This window comes from Rhizopus delemar, genomic scaffold (genome assembly GCF_000149305.1).
Source record: "Rhizopus delemar RA 99-880 supercont3.4 genomic scaffold, whole genome shotgun sequence".
Classification (NCBI taxonomy): Eukaryota; Fungi; Mucoromycota; class Mucoromycetes; order Mucorales; family Rhizopodaceae; genus Rhizopus; species Rhizopus delemar.
Genome location: NW_027137830.1, coordinates 246234 through 269357, shown reverse-complemented (window position 1 = coordinate 269357; position 23124 = coordinate 246234). Strand labels below are relative to the sequence as shown.

Genomic DNA, 23124 nt, shown 5'->3' with positions numbered 1-23124 from the left:
TAAAAATCACCATACGTTTGTGAGGTATTTTGACCCACTGTATGTATATCTACCAAAATAGACTGGTGAATGAGGAGCAAGTGCTTATATTAAATTATGAAACATCTGCATAATAACAAATAATATTTAGCCATCTGCATAAGGCTGTGGGCATTTCGCCATCCGCATAGTCCATATATTAATATCTACTAAAATAAGTCTTGAAGCCGGGGTTTGGTAAGTAGCCTAAATGGACAGGAGACTTCAAGTAGGAAAGAAGAATAAAGTAGATTATTATTCTAGATTTAAGATTATGTTTTATTCATATAAAAATGTGGGATATTTATAGGTTTCTGTGTAGTAACCGCAGTAGTTGCGTAGTAGTTCTGCGGTGCTTATTCCAATCGATCTGAAGTGGTTGCCGTAGCAACGGCTCGACCTGAGTCTGTATTTGAGAATGAATTGAGGCTCGTAACACTACACTGTTAAAAGTATACGATTAAGAATAATTTTTATTTGAGCATAATTTTAATGACCGATGAGCACATAGCATTTTCATGCTGTATTGCCCGGGTCAGATCGCAGTGAAAAACCCTTTTGGGATTAAAGGGAAAACGTAAAAGTATTATGTATTAGAGATGATAATTAACTATCTGAAAATTTTTGCTGAATGTAATGAAGATGCTTGACAAAGGGCTCACCAAGATGGGTTGAAGCTTCAGGGAACTGAGAGTGGGCTAAGTAGTCCATTTCGAGTAATATCGCACATATGGAGGGCCAACGAATGAGCCACGAATCAATTGATTGTCTCGCTTTCCTAGTGTGGAGTGTTAGTGGTAAGAGGTTCAAAAGGTAGGAAAGTGGATCGTCAATAGATTTGGGCATCTGAAGGCGATTGTGCATATCTAAACAAGAAAAACTATGCTGACGTGTAAAAAGTTCATTTGGATGAAAGGGGCATGCTTGGGGCTTACCAAGAGGTAACCAACCAAGTCGCCATCTCACGCAACGAGACCGTTCACTTTTTGTCATTGGTATCCGAAGGATGGGGTCGACAATTAGATCATTACGGCAGTGGGACAGAAGTTTAGTATGATTTTCTTGAAGTTTTGAATGGTGATTGTCAATCAGGAATTGTCTTCGTTTTCTAATAAATTTTTTTTGAGACATACAGTTGTTAAGGATACATAAGATTATAGTCACTTTATGTTAGTAAAAGGAATCGGATATGATCCTGAATAGTATGTTGACATAACTTGGAATCATTTATAACATTATTCCCAGAACAGATCAATAAAAGACTTTGATTAGATTTTTATATTAAGCTTTATTCATATTAACTTCACATAGTCAAATAATATGGCATGGTTGTAATATAGTTTATTGATGATATGAGCATGTTGAATAAGGAATGACAATTACTTACCGGATCATCATTAAGTCATGAAAACATTTATCCTAACTGAGATATTATTATTAGCCATAATATCCAATCACGGAACTAGAGGATTTTATATTCATCCGTACCGTCTCCTAAATAGTCCTACATCCAGAGTTATCTGAAACCATCCCAATAGCATAATTGACAGTACAAGCTAGGAACAGGCTAAACTAATAATTAGAAATAGTAATCATCTATTCTGTCGAATTGATCATAAATCTGTCCTAATTCTTTATCCGTATCATGTCTATAAATACTCTCACTTTTTACATGTAGAATTTATCAGATTCAATCTTAGTTATCTTAACTTAATAAAGAGATACCAAGTTCTAACAGTATTTCTTTATCTTTGTTGTTATACTACTTTTACCTAAAACCCCCTATCCTAAACATTTTTTACTGTTAATTACTTGCAATGAATTCTACTACTGGTGAAAACTCTTTCAATAATGGTGCTGCTCCTAATGGTGACAACATGTCTATGGCTACTGGGTCCATTGATTTGTCGTCCTTTGCTGGTTCCTCTCCTCTAACCGATGATGGAACTGCTATGGTCTTGGATTCCTTTTTAGTGCCTTCATCCTCCACTGGTGAGAGGGAAGAGCTACTGCTGCGCCAGAATCTCACGCAATTGCGCAGTGAATTTAATGGCTTTTTGGAAGCGTTCACGACGGCTAGACTTGCTGGTGATGAGGCAGCTGCCGATCATGCGCTCCAACAGATGGATCGTACCAAGCGCAGGTTGACTGCTATGCAAGAGTACAGTTCTATTCTTGGGAAGACCGCTTCGCCTAATGCAAGCATTAGTAGCAGAAATGCAGGTTTGACATTGTCTCATAGAGACTTACCGAAATTCCAATTGGCATCGAGTGTTGTGCGTCCGTTTCCCAATGAAGAGGTATTCGAGTCTGTTGAGCACTTCTTGGCCAGGTTTGAGAATATTATCAAAGGTTCCGCTTACCGTGATGTTGAGCAAGTTTGGAAACAATTTTTACCTTTGTGCTTGCCATATAGTGATAATGCTTGGGTTGAAACTGATTTGCGTAAATGCAATACATGGGCTGAAGCAAGAGCTGCTTTTAAGGAGCACCACGGCTCAAGTTTGGCCACTCGACATTATACTGATTTGGTTTTTACGATGCAAATGAGCAACAAAGAGTCTATTGGTGATTATTCCAAAAAGTTTCTTCAAGCTGTGTATAATGCTGGGCTTCCTAGTGATGATCCACGCATTGCTGACCGTTTCTTGGCTTCTTTGACCTTATCTGTGCAAACGTTGATAAGAGTGACTGTCGCTAGAGTTGGCAAGAGCAAAGCTGATACGAATGAAAAATGGACTGTGGAATATATCACACAAGTTGGTCGTGACATTTTGGGTGATGATAACAAGCTTTATGCAGAAGCTACTGCTTTGATTCCTGGTGCTAACAAGAGTGACACAGTGAAGTCTAGATATAATGAAAATGGTTCTCGAGGTGATGGGTCTTTGTCTGGGCACAGAAGACATCAATTTAAAAGAAGAAGCCATAATATGACCAAGGTCAATAAGAATTATTTTTGCACTCACCATGGTAAAAATGGTACACATGACACAGTTGATTGCTTTACCACAAAGAGAGTTGAAAAAGTCAATACGAACAAAAAATGCTTTAAATGTGGGCAACCCTGGTCTAGAGAACATACAGTAGGTCAAAAAACTGCTGCAAGGAATCCATTTTTCTTGGTTTTTGTAGCGCACATCCTGTTACAATGGCACAAACTGCCTCTGTTCCCACATAGTAAATTTCCTACATGTCTTGAAAAATCCGAAAGAGTTTAAGCCCTATTGGATAAGTATTGAAGGAAGTATGAGATGCGCAATTTGAAAATTTGGAAAAACGAAAATTTTAACGGAATGAATTTATTTATTAATATTTAGTTGAACCTCCTTTTCTATTAATAGTCGCTTGAGTTCTTTTCGAAATGTTATCTACATGACTTCCGAAAAGATATTTATCGAAATCAATTCATATTTTATCAACTTGTTCCCAAAGCGCATTCGTGTTCTTTGCTCTACGTTCGTAATATTTGAGATTCAACTTCAATTGATGCCATACGTGCTCGATTGAATTTAAGTCCGGGCTCTAAGCTGGCCAATCGTTAATATAGCTCTCTTGGTTACTACATAACTAGGCCATTGTAAATTATGCCTTGTGCTTTGGGTCATTGTCATGCTAAAAGTAAATGTTGGACCAGTCGAAATTGTAGTACTTCATAGTACCACAAAGCGTAGTGTTCAAAATATGCTGGTAAACACCCGAGTACAACTTTCCATCGTAAATTCAGCAAGCATATCCTGGTCCTTCAGAGGTTATACAACAACAGGACATCAATTTGCTAGCTTCATGCTGAATTACAAAATCCAGGTCATGATGTTGAAAAAGGTCACTTGACCTTTTCCGATAGTGATTATCACCATCAAAGCCCTATACGTTGATCTTGGTTTCATTAAAGTAAACGATTTGTTGTCAGTCAACCATTGCCCAATCCTGATGCTCCTTGTTCCATTTCAACTGATGCTACGTATGCACTTTTGTCTAAAATGGCTCCTTTTTTTCTATCAGAAAATGGAACTCCATTGATTTCAGTACGTTAATTTCTGACTGGTATGAGATATCGTAGCCAAATCCAACAGGCTCCCGGTATACCTCTTTGGAAGTCTTTAAAACCCGTTCAATGACTTTTCTTTTGATTAACCGCTTCGTCACTTTGGAGACTACTGCAGGTCTATCACCTGTGCTCACTGTCCTACTTGAAAACAACGTTATAAAGTATCTACTAACAGTTGATTCATGTAATCCAGTCTCCTTAGCAATATCATATTTTGATGTGGATCCGGTTAATGTCTGTTTGAGATCGTTTACTTTCTCCTCTGACAGTGATTTATGCATGCAATTGACGAGAGGCTAAAAACGAGAAATAATTTAAACAAGGGAATATAAAATTTAAAATAAAGGAATTGTAAGCGCTTTTATATACTGGCATCATTCTAATCATGTCAAGAATGTGAAAAATTATGATAGCAACCGGTTGGATCGTATTAAAATTCGTCATTTAAAACATATGTGAACAAGTAAAAAATGTCGGATGTTCATAATACTACCTTTAGCGATCTCAAATTCCACCAATAAACATTGCCCATATCCGATAATCGACGAATAAACGCACTTTCTATTGAGGTACAAACAGTCAAAGTTTGAGATAGTTTGGTGCAGTATCCATGGACAAGCAGCTGTAAAACATGAATTTTGCAATTCCTTGCAGCAGTTTTTTGACCTACTGTAAATGCAAAAACGATGACAAGAAAGTATTCGCAGTGACAAGTCGTAAAGATGACAATGATCCTGATGATGATGTTGTAAAAGATAAAACGGCCTTATTGGATCAAGCTACCTCTGAAGTAAATACTATGATGGAAGGATTAAGCTATGATTGTAAGTACCAAAATAAAGAGAGAACACTTGATAAAAAAGAAATTAAAGCCAATGCATTTAATTTACTTACTCCGATTATTATAGAGAACGAAAAGCTCATGGGTCTTGTTGACACTGGAAGCGATACAAGCTTTATTGATATAAATGCTTTCACTAAAAAATTGAAATTAAATAAAATAAACAAAATTAGTGGTTCCTATAATTTCTTATCTCATAATAATGATGTTTCTCGTATTGGTATTACTGATCCATTGAAATTTAAGTATTCAAATGGAATTATGTTTGAACATTCCCTAGAAATTATGAAATTCAATACAGGATTCGATTTTGATGTTCTGCTTGGCACCGATATCTTACCAAAAATGAATATTGGTTTAACAGGTGTAGCGTTCAGACTTAGTAGTGAACATTCACACTCTGATACAGCTACTGATGAAATTCAAATTTTAGAAAATATAAATATTGACCAAGTGAATGAATTTGAACCTGATAATTCGCCTGCCGGAACAGCCGAGCAAAGAGCAAATTTCTTTGATACGATCAAAGATGTTTTGAAAAAGAACCAGAGTATTCCAGTGACATCGTCATGTCCCATGCCTGAGTCAATTATTCATTTACCAACGAAAGAAGGTGCCACGGCTTATAGACGGCAGTATCCAATTCCGCACGCTTTAAGACCTTTTTTAGATAAGCAAATTGAAGAATGGTTAAAGACGGGAACTATCATAAAGTCCAAAGTTAACACATCTTTTAACAGTCCACTTCTCTTAGTTCCAAAGAGAAACAAAGCAGGCGAGATAGTGAATCATCGCGTATGTTTGGATGTGAGATTACTTAATAATATATTGCCTCCTACTTTCAATTATCCTGTTCCCCTGATCAGAGATATCTTTGATAATTTGAGTGGTAAAAAAGTATTTTCTACTATTGACTTATCTAATGCATATCACCGATTTAAAGTTGCACCTGAAGATGTTCATAAATTAACATTCACACATGATAATGCTCAATATTCCTTCATAAAAGGATGCTTTGGAGTAAAAATGTTGACATCACAATTTCAAAAATGCCTTGCTATTCTCTTTGATGGGATATCTTGTGTTCAGAATTTTGTAGATGATTGCATTGTAGCCAGCGATAGCTTTGAACAACATGCAGAAGATGTGAAGTTAGTATTAGAGAAATTGACATCTGTGAATTTGATTGTAAATCCAGATAAATGTGTATGGTTTCAACATTCAGTCAGACTCTTGGGTTTTGTAGTAAATACTACTGGCACTAAAGTAGATCGCAATAAGTTGACCAATGTTCAGAACTGGCCAATCCCAAATCAAAGTCATAAGCATGTACAACAGTTTATGGGCTTAATTAATTATTTTAGAGATTATGTTCCAATGATTTCACGAGTTGCTGAACCAATCACAAGATTGAGTAATGCTGTGAACATTAGAGAACTATGGACCGATGAACAAACGAACAGTTTCAATGCATTGAAAGCCATACTACAATCAAACCTTGTACTGCATTATCCAGACTTAAGTAAAAAGTTTTTTGTGGCAACTGATGCATCCCTATATGGCGTCGCAGCTGTCCTATATCAAAAGGATGAATTACAGCGTGATAAATATATAAGCTTCGTATCCTCTTCTTTGACACCATCTCAAAGGCGATGGAGTACGACTAAAAGGGAATTATATGCAATCATTTTAGCACTCAAAAAATATAGAAAATTCTTATGGGGAAAACACTTTACTATTTATAGTGACCATAAAGCTTTAGTCTACTTACACACACAGAAAATAGCTAATCCTATGATGATTGGTTGGATGGAAACACTTCTCGATTTTGATTTTGATGTTGTCCATATCCCTGGTGTTTTAAACAAGCTCCCCGATCAATTAAGTCGTTTGTATCCTCCTTTAGAAGATGATAACAAACTGGTGGAGGATAGTGTTTATAAGAAAAACAAGAATAATCTTAAAATTAAAAAAGTTGTTGTAAAAAGAAAGAAGTATTGCAGAGACAAATCAATTAATGTACTCGCTACTCGATTAATAGAAAATAAAAATGAGCTAACTGATTACCTAACTCCTCCTGAAGAAGAGAGAGATGCCATATTAAGAGAAACTCACTCATATGGTCATTATGGTTACCAAGCTATCGTACGTGATATTCACAGTAGAGGTATGCATTGGACCAATATACAGTAGCGGACAAAACTGGTGCACAAAACTTTTTTTCAGCTTTTAACTACCATTACTTGCTCATGGTAATTGCAATAGATATGAAACTATATTAGAAGGAAGATATGCTAGCCATTGTAATTTATGTGTATTCTTAGCATGACATTGTTAAAGCTGAGCGAGGAACATGCTTTTTATTTATAAAATTTTATATTTTCTAAAAACCGCAAAAGTGTCTAAAGTCTAAGACTTTGTATAATCATCTCATCTCTTGATATCATCAGATATTCTTCTTGGCATATGCTAGTAGTATGTGTGTATATCATTTTCAATAAAAGAGCCCAGCTCTTTAACTATTCTTTTCCAAAGATAATCTACCCTTTTTGGTCTAGTGTCGTATCGTCATAGCTTTGCCTTCAATTGCCACCAGACATGCTTAAGAAGGCTTAAGCCGGGATTAGTGGTAACTAACCCTTTAGCACAGAAGCCCTGCTATCAAATATTGATTTTGTGGCATGTCTTGCCTTGTGCTTTGTGTCATTGTCATGCTGAAACGAGAGATTACGATATTTTAGGCCACTATACCCTAGGCTTTTGTGGTATGTAGTGAGCGAAATACATGTGTATACCTATGACTTTATTACAGCATCGTATACTTGACACAAATATCCTGGTCCTCAATATCTAATACAGCCTTAAAATGTAACAGAGCAACCAACATGCTTCATTGCTTGATCACCGTAAAAAGATCGCTAAGGTTGCTCGACTTGCTTTCAATATTAGTGTATACTATCTGCACTCATAACATTCATGTTTTTTTCATTGCTAAATATGATGGACTTCCAGCCCTCTATAGTATGCGATGGTTTGTCGCGATACCACTTTCATCGCTTTTTTTGGCTTATACAGCTGATGAAATTCTTCGATTCCTTAGTTCCAGACTCAAAATCTAGCTTCCTACAGTGCCTTCTGACTGACAGTTTGCTAATACTGTATCCTAAGGACCTCAAAAAGAGCTGAGCATCAGAAGCTGTGCGTAAAGGTCCTTGTCGAAACTTTAGGCGGATGATTGCATTAGTTATTTTGCTGACTACGACCGGTCGACTACCACGGTCACAAGCCTTGATGTTCTTTTCTTGCTTTCTTATCCTGTTGATTGTCTATTTGGAGATTCCTGCTGCCCTAAAAAGATCCGCTGGCATACGAACTAAGTGCATTCGAAATCTCAGAGCTTCGCTTTTACAGTTGCTTATTTTCTTAAGCATATAAGGCAAGTACTTTGTTATAGTGAACAGGGTAAAAACAAAAGGGAGTGTTCAATGGGAAATACAAAATAAGCATGGGTTTATGTATTTTTCAAGAGCTACTAAAGCTCACTAATATACTGTGAAATCTGAAAGCAAACGGGAGAGATATGAGGAAAATTGAAAGAAGGCTAGACAAGTACTATATTTTTGGCGAAAATGAAATATTCAAAAATCACTAAAAATGACCTTATGCCTGAGGGATGCCCGACACAGTTCCCGTTTACATATCATAATGTATATTTTAGACTGCCTTTCAGATGGTATATGCCACAAAAGTCGCAGGCATATGGCGGAGATGCAATACTGATTTTCATTTTTGTGCACCAGTTTTGTCCACTACTGTATATGATGAAGCAAAAAACATTGTTAGTTCATGCAGTGAATGTCAGAAGCACAACATAAATAAGAGAGGTTATCATCCATTGACCAATGTTGTAGCTCATAGGCCATTTGATCATATTGCTATAGATCTTGCTGGACCACTTCCTGCTACTGGAGATGATTATATATATCTATTGGTTCTAACTGATATATGTACCAAGTACATTGTGATTAGACCATTAAAGAATAAACAATCCGATACAGTTGCAAAAGAACTTATAAGTATCTTTGGAGACTATGGATTCCCACGTATCATCCAGAGCGATAATGGAACAGAATTTAGAAATTCACTGATGAGTCATATTTCAAAAAACCTTGGTATAGATCGTAGATATTCTACTGCGTATCATCCACAAGGTAATGGTAGTGCTGAAGCTAGTGTTAAAATTGCGATGAACACATTGAGAAAGATGATTCAATCCAATGGCAGAGATTGGAATCATTATCTTCCAATTGTACAGCTTTGTATAAATAGATATATAAAAAATAAAACACTTAGCTCTCCTTTTTCATTAATGTATGCTCGCAGAGTTAATATGCCTGACGACTACGCAAATAAAAAGTATCCAATCCCCAATGATTTGATGACAGTTGAAGAATTAGAAGAACGTATCAAACATATGGAGGAAATCGTATTCCCTGCTATATTAGAAAGAACTCAAAAGATTAATGAGGAATACAGTAAGAGATACAATAATAAAAATATTATGATTGACATCCCTGTTGGATCGCATGTTATGGTGAGACTAGAAAATAGGACAAGTAAACTTGCTCCATTATATAAAGGTCCCTATACAGTGGTTCGAAAGAATAGAGGAGGTTCATATGAACTGAAAGATGAGCAGAATGAATTATTACATCGTAACTACACGCCATCTGAATTAAAAGTTGTCAACATGGATGAGTCAAATATCGAAAATGAATATTATGAAGTTGAAGAAATTCGTGACCATCGCGGACCAATCGGTCATCGAGAGTTTTTAGTTAAATGGGCTGGTTATGGCGAACGTGCTAACACTTGGCAAAAGGCTAGTGATTTTACAGACCCAACGATCATAGAGAAATATTGGGATAAACAAGACGAACTGAAAAAGTTGGAACATGAGAGAGCTGAACAACTTGTAAATAAAGCATCCTCCAATTCCAAATACAATGAGTCCAATAGAAGTTCCACACCTAAAGTGAGTGATGAGAAAAAAGTACACTCTGTTGAGACAAAGAAAAGAACTCTTCCTACAAAGCTTAGTAGAGAAGAAAGATTGTTAAAGAGAAGGCTTAACAAGGAGAAAAAATAATAATATATAAAAAAAAAAAAAATAATCACGGACAAAGATAGTAACGGTAAATTACCCCACAATTTAACATGAAAATGATCTACCAAATTGATTAGACATTTCATAACGCATACCTATTCACCTTTATGCCGAATCAACAAGGTGTTGTTGAATCTGGTGGAGGATAATGTTAAGGATACATAAGATTATAGTCACTTTATTTTAGTAAAAGGAATCGGATATGATCCTGAATAGTACGTTAACATAGCTTGGAGCCATTTATAACATTATTCCCAACACAGATCAATAAAAGGCCTTGATTAGATTTTTATATTAAGCTTTATTCATATTAACTTCACATAGTCAAATAATATGGCATGGTTGTAATATAGTTTATTGATGATATGAGCATGTTGAATAAGGAATGACAATTACTTACCGGATCATCATTAAGTCATGTAAACCTTTATCCTAACTGAGATATTATTATTAGCCGTAATATCCAATCACGGAACTAGAGGATTTTATATTCATCCGTACCGTCTCCTAAATAGTCCTACGCCCAGAGCTACCTGAAACCATCCCAATAGCATAATTGACAATACAAGCTAGGAACAGGCTAAACTAATAATTAGAAATAGTAATCATATATTCTGTCAAATTGATCATAAATCTGTCCTAATTCTTTATCCGTATCATGTCTATAGATACTCTCACTTTTTACATGTAGAATTTATCAGATTCAATCTTAGTTATCTTAACTTAATAAAGAGATACCAAGTTCTAACAGTATTTCTTTATCTTTGTTGTTATACTACTTTTACCTAAAACCCCCTATCCTAAACAACAGTGGCCAGCAAAACCGTTCGCACAAAACGTATTTTTTTCTTTCTGCACCATTTGTGGCTTATTGTGCATACTGGGAGCTATACTTAGTGCATATTATCTAAAAGTAGAAGCTCTTGGCTTCCTGGTGACGTATAATATGCCACCCTAAGCGCACCCTAAATCATAGTTCGGACAATCAAAAATCAAAGGTACATTCGAACGGTTTTGCGGCCATATACACTACCTCAAAAAATTGTTCATTTTGAACCGCCTTTTACACATTTCGTACTGAATCTGCTTCGCATAATCCCCAATCAGCGCTCAGCACAAACCATTATGAAACACTGCTTCTCAGCTATTTACTACACTGTAAGCATATCACGTGCTATGCGTAAATGCTGGAAAATATCCAATCAAAAATCAAAATCAAAATGAACAATTTTTTGGGTTTTTGTCGACATTTTTTATTTTATTAGCTAATAATTAATCTCACCGCCCTTTTCTTTTAAAACAAGTTGTAGTCTTTGCGGCATGCTGCATACGAACTGCTCGCAGTATTCCTTTGTAATTTCATTGTACCAAATATCTGCAACCCGTTCAAATAGTTCTTTCATACTTAAGAGTGCAGTTTCATAAGCATACAGCCGGACTTTTAAGTAATTCCATAAATTCTCTATAGGATTTAAGTCGGGTGAATATGCTGTCCAATCCAGTAGCTGCACCTTGTTATCTACGAACCATTTTTGTGTTAGTCTAGATGTATGCTTTGGATTGTTATCATGTTGAAGTATAATGTCATCCTTTGACATATCGTATTCTTCTAATGAAGAGAGCATATCCTCCGTCATAATATTGCAATACAGCTCTGAATCTAAACCTCCGAGCACTTGAGTGATATATCCAACTCCGTTTGCTGTCAAACAGCTCCAAAGTAGTATACTACCGCCTTCATGCTCATAAGTTTGGTTGGCGTTGTGATCCTGCAGAGGCCTTCCTTCTTGTACTCAAGTCCATTGTTTACCATCTGAACCCAAGCGATTGATTTTTGTTTCGTCGCTAAAGACTACTCCTTTCCAGGCTTCCTCTGTCCAACCTATATGCTTCTTGGCAAACTGAAGGAGCGCCTTTTGGGAAGAATGCGTTAAAGGAAGAGCTGTTGGTTTTCGTCGAAATTGAAATTTGGAGCTTTTAAGAAGGTTTCGCACGGTCTGGCTGCAAATATCCGAACCTAAGCCACTTAAGTCTCTGGCAGAGTGCTCTCCGGTCTTGTACACACCAGCATTGAACCTGCGCAATACAAGGCGCGCGTCGTATATGTTAAGTTTCTTGGGTTGACCTGCTTGCAATACGGAGTGATGGTCTACTTCTTTCGCAATGTTCGAAATAGACCCTTTAGAAACATGTAACTCGTTGCTGATAGCATCGTACAACTTTCCTCTTCTTAAAGCAGAAATAATTGCATTTCGTTGGGTTTCTGAAATTTCGCAATTTACCATTACTTGAAATGTCGAGATGGAGCAATGAGAGATTACAATGGGAAAGCAAAAAAAACCAAAATCGACCAGGGCTGCCTTGGAATAGCAGAAGTAGTCACGGGTAAAAATTATGATAGCAGTCACGAGTTAGTCCTATGTTATTTGGGAACATAGGCGTAAATTTAGTTCATATTCAAAAAAAACCAAAAAATTGTTCATTTTGATTTTGATTTTTGATTGGATATTATCCAGCATTTACGCATAGCACGTGATATGCTTACAGTGTAGTAAATAGCTGAGAAGCAGTGTTTCATAATGGTTTGTGCTGAGCGCTGATTGGGGATTATGCGAAGCAGATTCAGTACGAAATGTGTAAAAGGCGGTTCAAAATGAACAATTTTTTGAGGTAGTGTATTTTGAAAGCAAAATGCGTTAAAATTAGTTTATTTAATAACCAATGTAAAAGCCATCAGCCTCAATAACTGCACGGCATCGATCCGGCATACTTTTAATAAACTTTTGGCATTCTTCAGCCGTGATTTGGTACCAAGTGTGACCTATGCGGTCCCATAGCTCATGTATACCGCATGGAGGGCAGTCATAATTTTTAAACAGCCGTCTTTTAAGTAATTGCTACATGTTTTCAATTGGGTTCAAGTCCGGTGATTGTGGTGGCCATTTCATTACGTAAAACTCTTGCTCATTTAGCCATTTTGATACGACTTTAGCTGTATGTTTGGGGTCGTTGTCCTGCATAAAGATAAATTTACTCGTAGATTTTCCACTTTCTTCCATGTACCAGGCCAAAGACTTCATCAAGTCATCTTGTAAAACCTCCAAATAAACGTCCTTTGTCATGTTCTTGCCCACATCCACAATATAGCCTGGATTATACCAGCTAATACAGCTCCATACCATTATAGAGCCTCCTCCATGCTTCACTGTCTCACGAACATGGTGCTTTTTAAGCGGTTGGCCTGGCACTTTCCATGCATAAGACTTTCCGTCGGACCCAAAACGGTTGATTTTGGTTTCGTCAGACCATATGACATTCGTCCAATCGTTTACTGTCCAGTCAATATGCTGACGAGCCCGTTTGAGCCTCCTCTTTCTATTTCTTTCATTAATTAAAGGTTTCTTTGGCCTGACAAATGAGACCAAACCAGCATCCCTTAACGCCCTACGTACAGTATCTACAGAAACTGACTTGCCCAAGTTCTGCTCCAACGACTGCTGTGCTTGTACAGCATTTTCGAGCCCATCTACTGTTACAGCACGAACGAGATGTTGCTGCTCCCGCTTAGTCAGCACCTTTGGCCTGCCACCTTTGTCAATTCGAGCAGGCAAACCTAACTCCAAACGAATTTTATGAACAGTGGAGGATGATACTTTGACTAACTTTGCAATTTTATGATAAGAAAAGCCTTGACGAAGGTAAAGCTCGATAGTGTTCTTGCGATCTTCTGTTAATGGTTGCATGTTGAGTAATTACTTGGTAAATGTCGAGATGTCGAAATGGGAATGTGCGAATGACAAAGGAAAAAAAGAAAAAAAATAGTGTGCAGTGGTGAATTAGTAAGCAGCGAAAGTTCTGGAAGAATCTCAGGGTGTAGTGACTGCGTTTACCACAATCGAGGAATTTCTCAAGCGAGGCCGCAAAACCGTTCGAATGTACCTTTGATTTTTGATTGTCCGTACTATGATCTAGGGTGCGCTTAGGGTGGCATATTATACGTCACCAGGAAGCCAAGAGCTTCTACTTTTAGATAATATGCACTAAGTATAGCTCCCAGTATGCACAATAAGCCACAAATGGTGCAGAAAGAAAAAAATACGTTTTGTGCGAACGGTTTTGCTGGCCACTGTAGTTTCGAGATGTTCATTGCTAATTGATGTCCAAAAAGGTGATCTAGATAGTTGGGACCATTTCGAGAAGCGTTCAGATTGTATGTATGGCAGCAATTTTGTTAGTAATGCATCGTCTGGCAGGGAGGAGGTTCTGAAAAGAAATTGTGCTTGAAGTATGGAGATACGATCCTTCATGTTTGGTAAGTTTGCTAGGTGTAGCATTTGTTATAGGTAGACATAATAAAATAATAAATTATGCTATAAACCAAACATCTCCAACACTAGCATAGTTGAATCATAAAGATCTGACGATGAATTATATCATAAAGAGTAATGAATGTCTTGCATATATAATACCAACTTGTTATAGTAATGAGTCTTTGCATAATCTCTTTTATGATCCAATGTATTAAGTTGCATTGAGACTATGTATGTCAGAATAGAATATTGTTTTTCTTGCATAGTAACTTTATTGATCTAAACGAATGATTGAGAAATAATCCTATCGATAATCCGATTGGTGCCTTAATAGCTCCTGTTGTCTCCATTATTAGGTTTCAGTCTTTCTGCACTTATTTAGTAACCGAGTTTACTCAAACCCAATAACCATTCAGGAACAAAATACAAGTGCCGTCTTAAACAACGATTCCATGGATGACTATTTATAAATGCAACACTAGTAGCTTAGAACAACGATTTATAATATAATTATACAAGATAAGATTCCATGGAACAAGATATGATGACAATGCCCCAATCCATAATGAAACATCAAGAAAGAGCCAATTGATTTAACTCAATCGTCCCCATGAATTATCATTCAAAAGAATATAAATATCCCACCTAAATCCTGATTGAAAAAAGGATAACTTTTAACTTGGATATAATCAAGAATAAAAAGTATCTCAAAGTAATTATCGTTTTGGTGCTTTTTTATTTCTTTTTTATCTTCGTTTATTACAGCATTACCTTGGTGGAGGTGAAGGGTCGTCCGCCGAAGATTTGCCGAATGCATTGGTTTTGACAATTTTCGAGAGCTTGAATTTCTCGTAAATTGAAGGTTGTAATTGCTAGACCATTTTCCAGTTGTGGTCGGACTATCTGGGCATAGAAACGGGTTGAAAGAAGGTAATCAAGCCCATTTTTGTTGACACCAAGGGTAACAAGCTGTCTCATCGTTCCAAGCGCTTTGTTAATATTTTGTTGCAAAAGTGCTGATTTGTCGATAATACCACCAGGTTTTATAGGAACACCAAGGTACGGGAAGTAATCTGCACTGGGTAGTTCGCTATTGTAGAGGTAGTATTTTTGACGTGTAGGAATGGGATCAACAACGACGCACTTTTTAGGGTTCCATCGATAACCTAAAGAAAGGCTGTGCTCTTCGCATTTGGAAAGGAGAGACTGCAATGAATCAGCATCAGCAATAAGAACTACATCATCCGCATACAATAGGCAGTTTAACTTTGGAGCAACAATGAGAGGATCATTAAAATCTGTGTCGACGAGAGGTGCTGGTCGTAAGAAATTTGGAAGGTTATTGATATAGACTGAGTATAGGTAAGATGATAATACAGACCCTTGCAGGACGCCAGTTTTTGGGTGAAAGCGGGAGGATTTATGATTACTAAGGATCACTTCAACAGAAACATCTTCAAACATATTGTATAAGAGGGCTAACAGAGGTGTTGGTATGCTTGAAGAGAGCTCATTCCATATGATGTTACGATCAACTGTATCATAGGCTGATTTAATATCAAGAAAGGCTAGTACCGGCTTGTAGTGTAAATGCTTGCGGTGATACAACTGACATAGTTCTGATAAGCAGAGCACTTGATCGAGTGATCCCCTAGACTCACGGAAGCCTCCTTGAGCAACATCCAGCGTAGGACCGGTGCTGAGTAGCTCAGGTTGTATAAATTTTTCTAGAATCTTACGACAAACTGAGGTCAAGCTGATTGGTCGGTAATTACTCGGATCAGATGGGTCACCTTTTTTATGGATTGGAACTATCTGGCTAATGCGCCATAATTGAGGTATATATGACCATTGCCAGCATAACTGGAATAGATAAAGGAGGATTGGAGATATGATATCTAAAAGTGGTAGAATCATTTCGCTTGTGATGTGGTCGATGCCAGGTGCCTTTTTTCGTGGGAGGTTTAAGATTACTGATTTAATTTTATCCAAGTCAAACGGGCAATCGGTTAAATCGAAACACGCTTGAGATGATTGATATGTAGATAAGCAGTGAGGGATCGGGATGCGTTCGTTTCGCGGATAATTAGTACCTGATAATGTCTGCTTTAGATGGTCTGCCATTAAATCAGCAGCTTTTTGAGGTCCGTCTATAGTAGAGAATACAGGTTTAAGTAATCGATTTTTCCGTATCCGCGAAAACTGAGCTATAGCCTTCGTGTATTCGCCTTTCTTCATTTTGTCACAAACCAATTGCCAAGTTTCTTTTCTCCGCCGGATGATCAACCTTCGTAGTTTCGCTTTAGTTTCTTGGTGAAGTAACCAGTATTTAAGACAATTAAGACCGTTTGCCTTTCTCCATTTCCTATAGTAAAACTCTTTCATTTCGAATGCTTCCATCATTTCTGTAGTCCAAAACTCTTTTGAACGTAGAGTGTCCGAGTTTGTCTCACGTTTACCACAGACAGTGTCAAGTGATTTATAGAGAGCGTCGAGTAACGAAGCGTTGATACGTTCAATAAACCTTCGAGCATCAATTGTCTGAAGTGGAAGAGAGGACGATGGTGGTAAAATAAGACTCAGATGTTCCTGAAAAACTTGCTGGTAGGTTTCTCTTGTCTTCTCTTTTCTAAGCTTTTTGATGTTCCAAAGTTTTCGAGAGTCTGGTACTAGGTCTATGTTATTAAGGATAAATGATGGCTTTTGAAAAGAAAAAGTCAAAAGCTTATGAGTTGATTCTAGTGAAAGATCATCTCTAACAGTTAATGTCGGAGAAGTCAATTCTATAGTACTCAGGAAGTAGTCAACAATACTATGTCCAGAGTAACTATATGAAGTAGGCGCACCATATGCAATCCGTTGATTCCAGTTAATGAGTTCGTTGGATTGAATCCAGTTTTGTATGATTCGTCCTTTATGGTTCTCTCTAGTATCACCTGAGTATTTGCCCATTCTGGCATTGAAATCTCCACAGATAATAGTCGCTGTTGTGTTATTATAGCTAAGAGGTAGTAGTTCCAAAATTTCTGATAGGTCATTATCATCTAGGTTGGGAGGAATGTAAAGACAGTGTATCAAAATTTTAGCTGGTATGACTACTGATAAAGTATACTTAGCTAATGTTGGGTTTTCATGATGGATATGGTAGATATGTTGTTTAAAAGTAGGATTTATCAAAAGGGCAATACCAAGATGGCCACGGTTTCTATGGTGAGTTGAATTAATTGGTTGACCGTAAGTATGAAACTGTTTCCATGTGGTGGCGTATTTGTTTGGTGGCAGAAGCCAAGTTTCTGTGATAAAAAGGAGTGACGAGTTTTCAGCGATCCTTAATATAGGAAATATAGCTTGCTTTGGGAGCCCAGTAGCATTAAATAATGTTACTGATATGTTGGACATTAATGTTGAATGTTGTTATGGTTGGTTACATTGGTTGTCGTGTCTTCAGAGAAATTGTCCATGATATCCTCCGATCGTCCATAGCGAGAGTTGTTAAGTTGGTCAATAAATGATTTGGTTGCCCACTTTTGCTGATAAAAGTAGTATGCTACTGCAAACTTTACTGGTTCGCGGATATGGAGAACAGAACGTTGAAGGCGTTGCTGTTGGATTTCACATGCTTTGGAAGTTCGCTCTTGCTCTGTAAGATCTTTATACTGTGGATCTTTGAGAGTAGAGCCGTTCCAGGGGCCAAAATTGGTAGCAAAGTGGACTCGCTTAGATTCAAGTAATTGTTTGAATTCGGCAACATAGTCGTTATGGAGGAGAAGAGCAGCAATATTGCGATCTGGATAATGGATATCTAGCACACGCGCATTGTTGACGCCCATATTGCGTAAGTAGGAGCGAAGTTTACCGACGGGAACACGGGCTTTAGTAAAAACGTAAAGGTATTGGAATCTTTGATTCGTGGGAGGTGGTTGGAAGAAACGAGCGGCTGCGTCTTCCTTACGAGCTCGATTTTTTTGACGGTTGAGATTCATGGATTGCTTTAATGCAGCTACTTTGGATGGGTTGTGCCAAGGAGCCTGAGAGATTGAGCAGTCAAGGTTTTGAGAAGTTGCTCCATGAAGTGGAGGGAATTCAGTGTTAGTAATAGCTTGTGAGCTATTATTTTCTTGAGTTGAAGCTTGCAGAACTACAAGTCTAGCGATCTGTTCGCGGGCTTGGCTCAATTCAGTTGTAAGTCGTTCAACTTGCTTGGTAAGTTGACTGATTAGTTCATCACGTGGATCACGAGAGTTGGGTTCTTGAAAATTTGTAGAAGATTCGATGACTTGCTGGGAGTTCTCATTTATATTGCTAATACCACAGAGGACTTGGTAGACCTCATACGCTGTAGATTGCCTCTTGCATGACTTACACACAAAGATTGGTTGAGTTGGGTCCTGAGTAGAGTATCCATGCTTAAGGAAATGGCTTAGTGTTTTGCATAAAGGACACTCGAAATGTCGGTTGACATTTTCAAAAGTGATCTGAAGTTCCTCAAGCTGCTCAGAACTTAAAGAAGGTTGATGGTTTTTCCTATAAGGACCACGCTTCTTTGTCATTTTAGTTATAGAAGTGTTTGAAATATTGAAATAATTATGATATTTGGTACTTATAATGTAAAAACAGTAAGAAGTCAATAGCTAACAACTACTATTTATTAAGAAAAAGGAGAGGAACTAATAATTTAGAATGAACCCTGGATTATATCGTCTGACTATTAATTGTATAGTCTGACGTAGGCTGGACTGAGATCAATAATAAAATAATAAATAAAGACATCATTAATGACCAAACACGACATCATCCCCTACCAGTTGGTATCAACGTTTGGAAGTTGAATAGGAAGTGTTTGAACAGTTATAAATTTTTGTGTGACCTAATTTCTCTTTATGCGCTTGCTGTGCCTAAGATTACTATTTGCAGTCACAGCATTTTTTACAGAGCTTTCATGATGATCTGTTTTTCGATCAAAGCCTTCTTGACTTTGTTGTAGTCTTCGTTTGGGATATCTGGATAAAGCATTGCCATTACGTTTGGGTTGAGCTTTCTTTTTTTCTTTTGTATTATGAGATTGTCTATTGTGCGACATAGTTCCAGACTTTGACTGTTCATTCATAATTGTCGTAGTCAATAATTTACTAGGGGCGTAGTCTGAGGGCAATTTTTGCTTTTTATTCTTTTCAGCCTCATTATTTTTCTTTTTTACTACTTCACCATTTTGATTTATGGATTTACCCAGCTTGCGCCAATAAATGTTAATTGACTCGGGATCAGTGAATGCCTCAGCAGTTAACCAGCTGTCATCGTCTTTGCTATAGTTTTTCCAGCGTACGAGGTATTCTCTATTTCCAGGTTCGCCTCTATGATTGATGATTGCCTCAATTTCGTACAATTCATCTTTTGGAATGATTTCATCCTGTGAAATAAGCTTTAATTCTTCTGGAGAATAATTTCGAGACATGAGCGTTTCGTCAACATCACGAAGTATATAAGCACCACCTTGTACTTGGCGTACAACACGATATGGACCTTTGTAAACCGGGGAGAGGCTATTGTACTGCTCTCTGTCACGCACCATTACGTAACTTCCTTCCGGGAATGTGGACTGACGATTTTTGCTGTCAGCTTTTTCCTTTTGCCTTTTGGTGTAAAGGTCGGTCCTATCCTGTATAGCAGGGAAGACAACTTGCGACATATAGTCGATTCTTTTCAGCAACTCATCGTGCGGCATGTACTCCTTCTTTTTTAATTCACCAGCATCATCCCTGTATTCAATGAAGTCATTTATGTTGCGAGCAAACATCAATGAAAAAGGCGTGGTCTGCAAGCGTGTGGAGATCTTATTGTTGATCATGAGCTGCACAGATGGAATGTAATGATGCCAATCTTCGGTGGCACCTTCAAGGAACTTTGCTAATATCTTTTTAGCAGATTGAACGTAACGTTCAGCAGCTCCATTTGCTGAGGGATGGTAAGGAGTAGTGTATCTTTTGTCGATACCCATTGCATTGAACAGATTCTCTAAAATTTCATTTTTGAATTCAGAGCCGTTATCGCTACATACAAAGTGTCTAGGATAGCCGAGTAAGGAAAATGTATCAACCATGGCACCTGCGACGGTTTTTGCCTTTTTGTCTACTAGGGGTTTCAATACGCAGAATCTGGTGCAAATGTCGACTAGAATCAACACGTATGTATACATGTTGCTACTGGATTGAAAAGGCCCAATTAAATCAAAAGCATAGGCATCCCCAGGAACATAAGCGTAGACAGGTCGATGAGGATTATAACCCTTTTTAGCAATATTGTACTTTTGACAGGTATTGCACTTGCTTACATAGTTTACTGCATCGGCTAATAAATTTGGCCAATGTAGGTTTTGGTTGTGGATTGATTTTACAATATGATCAGCTCCAAAATGTCCGAATTTATGGACTCCATCAAGAATCTCTTGTCGATCCTCATATGGTGGAGTGATATAATCCTTGTCACTGAATTTGGTAGGACTTTGGACATAGAACACTTTTCGGTTCTCTTTTTTCATTTTTAATTCATGTTCCTTTTTTAGATTTGGTTTGTAAGCAAGATTTTGGTGTTTTACTGTGCTGCTATTAGAATCACTCCCTGCCAGTTCTTTTTCAGGAGGAAAAAGACGTGAAAGAGCATCAGGTAAAACATTTTGTACACCGGGTATATGGACGATGTCAAAATCATAGGACAATAATGTGTCCATCCAACCCACCATCATGGGGTTGAGTTCATCGGACGTGAACAAGTATGTGAGTGCTCGATGATCAGAATATAAGGTAAAGTGATGACCATATAGAAATTTGTGAAACTTTTTCAAAGCAAACACAATAGCGAGGAGTTCACGTCGAGTGACAGAATAATTTCGTTCAGATTGGGATAAAGAGCGTGCCATGAAGCCGAGGTATTTGATGGTGGTAACAGTGAGTCCATCCGACTGTTTTTCGTCAAATTTCTGGAACAGAACTGCACCAACACCAGTGTTAGATGCATCAGTGGCAACGTAAAGAGACTTGGTAGGATCGTATGGACTCAAAACAACGTTGGAACATAATATGTCTTTGATGCTTTGAAAGTGAACTTGCAGTTCGCGTGTCCAATTGATATCATCTATGAACGCAACATTTCGTAACGCATCTAGAGGAGCGGTGAGTGTGGCAGCACAAGGGATGTGTGCACGAAAGTAATTGACAGTGCCCAGCCATTGCATCATTTCTCTGCCGGTCTTGGGACGGGGCCAGTCAGCAATATTGGTCAATTTACGTGGATCCAAGCTTTTCCCTTTTTCAGAAATGCAGAAACCCAACAGATGAACACTTCTTTTGCCAAAGTGACATTTCTGAGGATTGAGGATCATGTTATGTTGAGTGAGTCTATCAATGACTGCACTGACAGCTTGATAATGCTTCTCCATGGAATCACCTGTAGTGCCAATCACAATATCATCCACGTATACATGAACATTGGATAGATCACTGAGGATGAGGTTCATGATGCGCATGAAATGGCTAGAGACATGTTTTAATCCAAATGGTGCTGAACGAAACATGTATTGTTTGTTTCTGTGAGTAAAAGTGGTTTTGACCTGATCTGATTTACGAATGGGTAATCGATGGAATGCACTTTTGAGATCGAGTGAGGTGAAAATTGTAGAACCCGCAAGATCATGAAAAATGTCGTCAATCAACGGCAATGGATAGTTATCAGATTCCAATAGAGCATTGATTTTACGAGGATCAATACATGGTCTGTAATCAGTGGGATTACCATTCGCATCCTTTTTTGGAGCAAATGTGATTGGACTGTTCCATGGTGAGGGTGGTGCACGTACAATGACACCGTTCTCGAGCCATGTTTTTACAGCCTCATCAAAGATTGGCATCATCTTATTTGCAATAGGATACTGCCGGACATGTGCATGTTTTCCATGAGAGGTGTCTAACTTCACTACTGCTTCTGGTAGATTACATAAGGAATGAACATCAATCTGCTGATTTTTATCAATGTGAGATTGCAGTGCTTTTAGTAAAGCTTCATGTTCATCTGGTGTGCCAGCATTGGAAACATTTGGAATGTATTCTGAGTCTTCAATAGAATCATCAAATTTGACTTTGTTATCATCCCAATTAGTGGCAACACCAACAAGGTGAATTCCTAAACTTGGTAAAATATCCCTTCCGAAAATAGCGTCTACTTTATCATGCATATTTAACACCTCAAATTCATGAGCTACAGTTTGCCCTTTGTATCCGACATTTAATTTATCGGTCACACCCAATCGTTTAACAGTTTTTTCTTTATCTGCTAACAGTAATGAACCATGAACTGGAATAATACGCAGTTTCAATTTATTAACAACATTTTTGCTTATGAAAGAAACATCTGCGCCTGTGTCGACGAGAGCTATTAATCTATGATTGTTCAATAAGAAAGGAGTGTGTAATGAGTAAGGGCTTTGAAGCATAGTAGGATGTGTCTCCTCTTTTGTTTTTAAACTATAGCAACGAATACTACCTTGCTTGTGCTTCTTTTTCTCCCGAATTTGTTTTAACGGGATCTATGAAAGATTTACCGTCCATCTACTATATATATATATACAAACTCCGCACGCGGAGTTTGGTATAATTAATATGGTAATTGGGGTCACAGAACACGATTACATCATTTTTAAGCGGAGTTTATTAAGCCAAAATTGGCCAATTGCGAGATCTACTAAGAA

At 37.6% G+C, this 23124-nt stretch overlaps 9 protein-coding genes across 9 annotated transcripts; 3 read left to right on the top strand and 6 right to left on the bottom strand.

The window, feature by feature from the left end:
- Nucleotides 1–624: 624 nt before the first annotated feature.
- Nucleotides 625–1011, bottom strand: RO3G_05627 (uncharacterized protein; the record flags this gene model as incomplete). The annotated part of the gene is made up of 2 exons (XM_067660217.1): nucleotides 625–884; nucleotides 954–1011. 2 exons carry the CDS (start codon nucleotides 1009–1011, stop codon nucleotides 625–627), a joined length of 318 nt encoding a protein of 105 aa, XP_067516318.1.
- Nucleotides 1012–1835: 824 nt separating this feature from the next.
- Nucleotides 1836–3239, top strand: RO3G_05626 (uncharacterized protein; the record flags this gene model as incomplete). Its single annotated transcript, XM_067660216.1, has 1 exon — nucleotides 1836–3239. The coding sequence occupies one exon, from the start codon at nucleotides 1836–1838 to the stop codon at nucleotides 3237–3239; it is 1404 nt and encodes a 467-aa protein (XP_067516317.1).
- Nucleotides 3240–4700: 1461 nt separating this feature from the next.
- Nucleotides 4701–6307, top strand: RO3G_05625 (uncharacterized protein; the record flags this gene model as incomplete). Its single annotated transcript, XM_067660215.1, has 2 exons — nucleotides 4701–6155; nucleotides 6275–6307. The coding sequence occupies 2 exons, from the start codon at nucleotides 4701–4703 to the stop codon at nucleotides 6305–6307; spliced, it is 1488 nt and encodes a 495-aa protein (XP_067516316.1).
- A 2993-nt stretch (nucleotides 6308–9300) lies between these two features.
- On the top strand, nucleotides 9301–10059 carry RO3G_05624 (uncharacterized protein; the record flags this gene model as incomplete). The annotated part of the gene is made up of 2 exons (XM_067660214.1): nucleotides 9301–9445; nucleotides 9551–10059. 2 exons carry the CDS (start codon nucleotides 9301–9303, stop codon nucleotides 10057–10059), a joined length of 654 nt encoding a protein of 217 aa, XP_067516315.1.
- Nucleotides 10060–11342: 1283 nt separating this feature from the next.
- On the bottom strand, nucleotides 11343–11714 carry RO3G_05623 (uncharacterized protein; the record flags this gene model as incomplete). Its single annotated transcript, XM_067660213.1, has 1 exon — nucleotides 11343–11714. One exon carries the CDS (start codon nucleotides 11712–11714, stop codon nucleotides 11343–11345), a length of 372 nt encoding a protein of 123 aa, XP_067516314.1.
- A 1260-nt stretch (nucleotides 11715–12974) lies between these two features.
- Nucleotides 12975–13820, bottom strand: RO3G_05622 (uncharacterized protein; the record flags this gene model as incomplete). The annotated part of the gene is made up of 1 exon (XM_067660212.1): nucleotides 12975–13820. The coding sequence occupies one exon, from the start codon at nucleotides 13818–13820 to the stop codon at nucleotides 12975–12977; it is 846 nt and encodes a 281-aa protein (XP_067516313.1).
- Nucleotides 13821–15146: 1326 nt separating this feature from the next.
- On the bottom strand, nucleotides 15147–15851 carry RO3G_05621 (uncharacterized protein; the record flags this gene model as incomplete). Its single annotated transcript, XM_067660211.1, has 1 exon — nucleotides 15147–15851. One exon carries the CDS (start codon nucleotides 15849–15851, stop codon nucleotides 15147–15149), a length of 705 nt encoding a protein of 234 aa, XP_067516312.1.
- Nucleotides 15852–17785: 1934 nt separating this feature from the next.
- RO3G_05620 (uncharacterized protein) lies at nucleotides 17786–18937 on the bottom strand (the record flags this gene model as incomplete). Its single annotated transcript, XM_067660210.1, has 1 exon — nucleotides 17786–18937. One exon carries the CDS (start codon nucleotides 18935–18937, stop codon nucleotides 17786–17788), a length of 1152 nt encoding a protein of 383 aa, XP_067516311.1.
- Nucleotides 18938–19254: 317 nt separating this feature from the next.
- On the bottom strand, nucleotides 19255–22984 carry RO3G_05619 (uncharacterized protein; the record flags this gene model as incomplete). Its single annotated transcript, XM_067660209.1, has 2 exons — nucleotides 19255–22808; nucleotides 22978–22984. The coding sequence occupies 2 exons, from the start codon at nucleotides 22982–22984 to the stop codon at nucleotides 19255–19257; spliced, it is 3561 nt and encodes a 1186-aa protein (XP_067516310.1).
- Between the last annotated feature and the right edge of the window lie 140 nt (nucleotides 22985–23124).